Source organism: Triticum aestivum, chromosome 1A (assembly GCF_018294505.1).
Source record: "Triticum aestivum cultivar Chinese Spring chromosome 1A, IWGSC CS RefSeq v2.1, whole genome shotgun sequence".
In the NCBI taxonomy this organism is placed as follows: Eukaryota; Viridiplantae; Streptophyta; class Magnoliopsida; order Poales; family Poaceae; genus Triticum; species Triticum aestivum.
The window spans coordinates 7,505,015-7,508,510 of NC_057794.1; the positions used below are offsets into that span (position 1 = coordinate 7,505,015).

General features: G+C 49.9%; 1 protein-coding gene across 3 annotated transcripts in view; it reads left to right on the forward strand.

Moving 5' to 3' along the window:
- The first annotated feature begins 355 nt into the window (after window positions 1–355).
- The window catches only part of LOC123184932 (uncharacterized), a 6,740-nt gene continuing 3,599 nt past the window's right edge, over window positions 356–3,496 (forward strand). The window contains exons 1-8 of one of the 3 annotated variants that reach the window (XR_006493124.1): window positions 356–590; window positions 681–980; window positions 1,179–1,319; window positions 1,418–1,723; window positions 1,923–2,069; window positions 2,165–2,470; window positions 2,667–2,807; window positions 2,888–3,202. Coding sequence is in view for 1 of the 3 variants with exons in the window: in XM_044596973.1 (XP_044452908.1) it covers window positions 471–590; window positions 681–980; window positions 1,179–1,319; window positions 1,418–1,723; window positions 1,923–2,069; window positions 2,165–2,470; window positions 2,667–2,807; window positions 2,906–3,202 (1,758 nt within the window). In the remaining 2 variants the exon portion in view is untranslated. The remainder of the gene's footprint in view (window positions 591–680; window positions 981–1,178; window positions 1,320–1,417; window positions 1,724–1,922; window positions 2,070–2,164; window positions 2,471–2,666; window positions 2,808–2,887; window positions 3,203–3,496) is intronic. The other 2 variants (XR_006493125.1, XM_044596973.1) reach the window with 2 other exon arrangements.

Sequence of the window (3,496 nt, forward strand, 5' to 3'; positions counted from 1 at the left end):
TTAGGGTATTCACTATTGAATCTCCTGCTATGAAATGAATTGGCTATAGTGGCTCATACGGATCTCAGCCGCAGAAATGATTGACTCCCTTCAATCCGTTTTAAATTTCGATGGAAATGAACAACTCATATTATAACGTACCAGAATTATTTAGGATCAGAGGGAGTACAATTTTCTGGCGAGCGGAGTAGTAGAGCAGACGCGTACGGCGCCGGGTAAGGCAGACCAATCGGAAAAAAGGGACAAGCCAGCAGGCATATAGTTGGAGTGGTCGAGCGGTTCACGCATATAGTTGAGTAGTTCACACTTTGGTTGGAGTGTAAACCAAGTGGCCTCTTCTGACACAGTTTAGCATCCCAACATGCGCCCACATGGAGGTTCTCACACCCACTTAAACATCTCCTACTTAAGCGAGACCGACCAGACTAGGAAGAAGACCACATCAAAGAGAAACTGCTGTAGTAGCGAAAATGGCGAACCCGGCTTCTCCTCGTCCCCCCATCCGGTCGGCGAACCTCGGAAACTGGCTCGTCACCGAGGGCTGGATGCTGCCCTCCCTCTTCGACGGCCTCCCCAACAAAGATCTCCTGGTAATGAATTCGATCACCTAGCTGTTTCGCTCGTTTGGGTGGAATGCCATCCTCATTATATTGATTTATTCCGGTCCGCCGATGGAGCAGGATGGCACGCAGCTGCAGTTCAAGTCCATGACGCAGAACGCGTTCGTGGCTGCCGAGAATGGCGGCGGGGCAGCGCTGGTCGCCAACCGTCCCTCGGCCTCAAGCTGGGAGACCTTCAAGCTCTATCGGATCAACCAGAACACCTTCAACTTCAAGGTGTTTAGCAACCAGTTCGTCACCGTCGCCGGCGTTAATGTCGTGGCCACGGCCTCCACACCAGTTCAGTCGTTCCAGCTGGTGCGCAACGATGCTGACCAGAATAGAATGAGGATCAGAGCACCCAGTGGGTCCCTCTTACAGGTAAATTAACTTAATACTCCACCCAGTAGTATTAGTTGACCTCTTCATTCATTGCACCAAGGATAAGTGGCAAAGTTGTCTACTCTTTCATTAACAATGACTGTTACAACTGCAAGTTGCATTGAAGGTTATCTTTCATGAAAGAAAAAACCTTCCAAGAGTCATCAATGTTACATATATTCACTGCTGGCATGATAGGCAAACAAAGATGGTTCGGTGACGGCCGACTTCCGCGGGAGGGCGACGACATGGGGCGACGACGACCCCTCAATGTTTGTGGTGACCATCGTCAAGGAGCTGCCCTCCCTCTTCGACAACATCCCCAACAAAGACCTGCTGGTAAGAAAATAATTCACCAAGATGTTTCCTTCGTTTGGTTGTCATGTCATGTTCATCAACTCTTGCTTAATTTATGTTCGTCTGGATCAATGGAGCAGGATGGCACACAACTACAGTTCAGGTCCGTGACGCAGAATGCGTTCGTGTCCGCCGAGAATGGTGGTGGGGCGACACTTGTCACCAACCGGGCCTCGGCCTCCAGCTGGGAGACCTTCAAGCTCTGGAGGATCGACAAGAACACGTTCAACTTCAAGGTGTTCCGCAACCATTTCGTGACCATTGCCGGCGTTAATGTGGGGGCCACAGCCTCCACACCGGGGCAGTCGGAGACGTTCCAGCTGGTGCGCAACGACGCTGACAAGGATAGAATGAGGATCAGAGCACCCAATGGGTTGTTCTTGCAGGTAATTTAACTTAATACTCCACTTAGTACTAGTAGTTGACCTCTTCATTGATGGCACGACGGATCAATGGCAAAGTTACCTACTCCCTCATTAACAATTTCAATTACAACCACAAGTTGCATAGAAGGTTATCTTTCATGAAAGAAAAACCCTACTAAGATTCATCAAAATTACATATCTTCCATTGCTGGCACGGCAGGCAAACAAAGATGGTACGGTGACGGCGGACTTCGGTGTGAGCACGACATGGGGCGATGAGGACTCCTCCGTGTTTGTGGTGACCATCATCACCGATGGCTGGATTCTGCGGTCCCTCTTCGGCGGCATCCCAAACAACGACCTCATGGTAACGATTAACCCTACTCGTTTCCCTTGTCTGCTGCGTGCAATGCCACGCAAATTTCCTCTTGCCTAATTTCTGCGGGTCGATCGATGGAGCAGGATGACACGCAGCTGCAATTCAAGTCCGTGACGCAAAACGCGTTCGTAGCCGCCGAGAATGGCGGCGGGGCGGCACTGTCTGCCAACCGCCCCTCGGCCTCAGGCTGGGAGACCTTTAAGCTCCATCCGGTCAACCAGAACAACTTCAGCCTCAAGGTGTTTAGCAACCAGTTCGTGACCGTCGCCGGCGTTAATGTCGTGGCCACGGCCTCCACGCCGGGTCAGTCGGAGACGTTCCAGCTGGTGCGCAACAACATTGACAAGAATAGGATGAGGATCAGAGCACCCAATGGGTCCCTCTTGCAGGTAAATTAACTTAATACTCCACTCAGTAGTACTAGTTGACCTCTTCATTCATTTGCATGACGGAACTGTGGCAAAGTTTCCTATTCTTTCAATGACTATGACTATTACAACCGCAAGTTGCATTGAAGGTTATCTTCCATGAGAAAAACCTACTAAGAGTCATCAATGTTACACATCTTCATTGCTGGCGCGACAGGCAAACAAAGATGGCTCGATGACAGCCGACTTCGGTGAGAGCACGACGACATGGGGTGACGATGATCCCTCTGTGTTTGTGGTGACCATCGTCAAGGATCTACCCTCCCTCTTCGACGACATCCCCAACAAAGACCTCCTGGTAAGAAAAGAATTCACAAAGATGTTTCCTTCGTCTGGTTGTCATGTCAGGTTCATCAATTCTTGCTTGATTTATGTCAGTCTGGATCGATGAAGCAGGATGGCACGCAGCTGCAACTCAGGTCCGTGACGCAGAACGCGTTCGTGGCCGCCGAGAATGGCGGCGGGGCGGCACTGGTCGCCAGCCGGGCCTCGGCCTCCGGCTGGGAGACCTTCAAGCTGTGGCGGATCGACCAGAACACCTTCAACCTCAAAGTGTTCAGCAACCAGTCTGTGACCATCATCGGCGTTAATGTGGTGGCCACAGCCTCCATGCCGGGTCCATCGGAGACGTTTAAGCTGGTGCGAAACAAGAATATGATGAGGATCAAAGCACCTAATGGGTCCTTCGTGCAGGTAACTTAACTTAATTCTCCACTCAGTAGTAGTAGTTGTCCTCATTCTGAGGACATACTAATAATGGCACGAGGGATCCATGGGCCATGCAGTAGCTAGCAAGCTAAGTGAGTATCTTTTATTCATTGGCTATGACTATTCCAACCACAAGTTGCATACAAAGTTACTTATCTTTTCACGATATAAGGCCATCTCTAGATGATCACTTATTATCGTTTAGTGGAGTAAAAATTTCGTTTTACTAATTTAAACTCCACCAAGCCGATTCCTCAAAATTTTCTCCAACAACCCCCC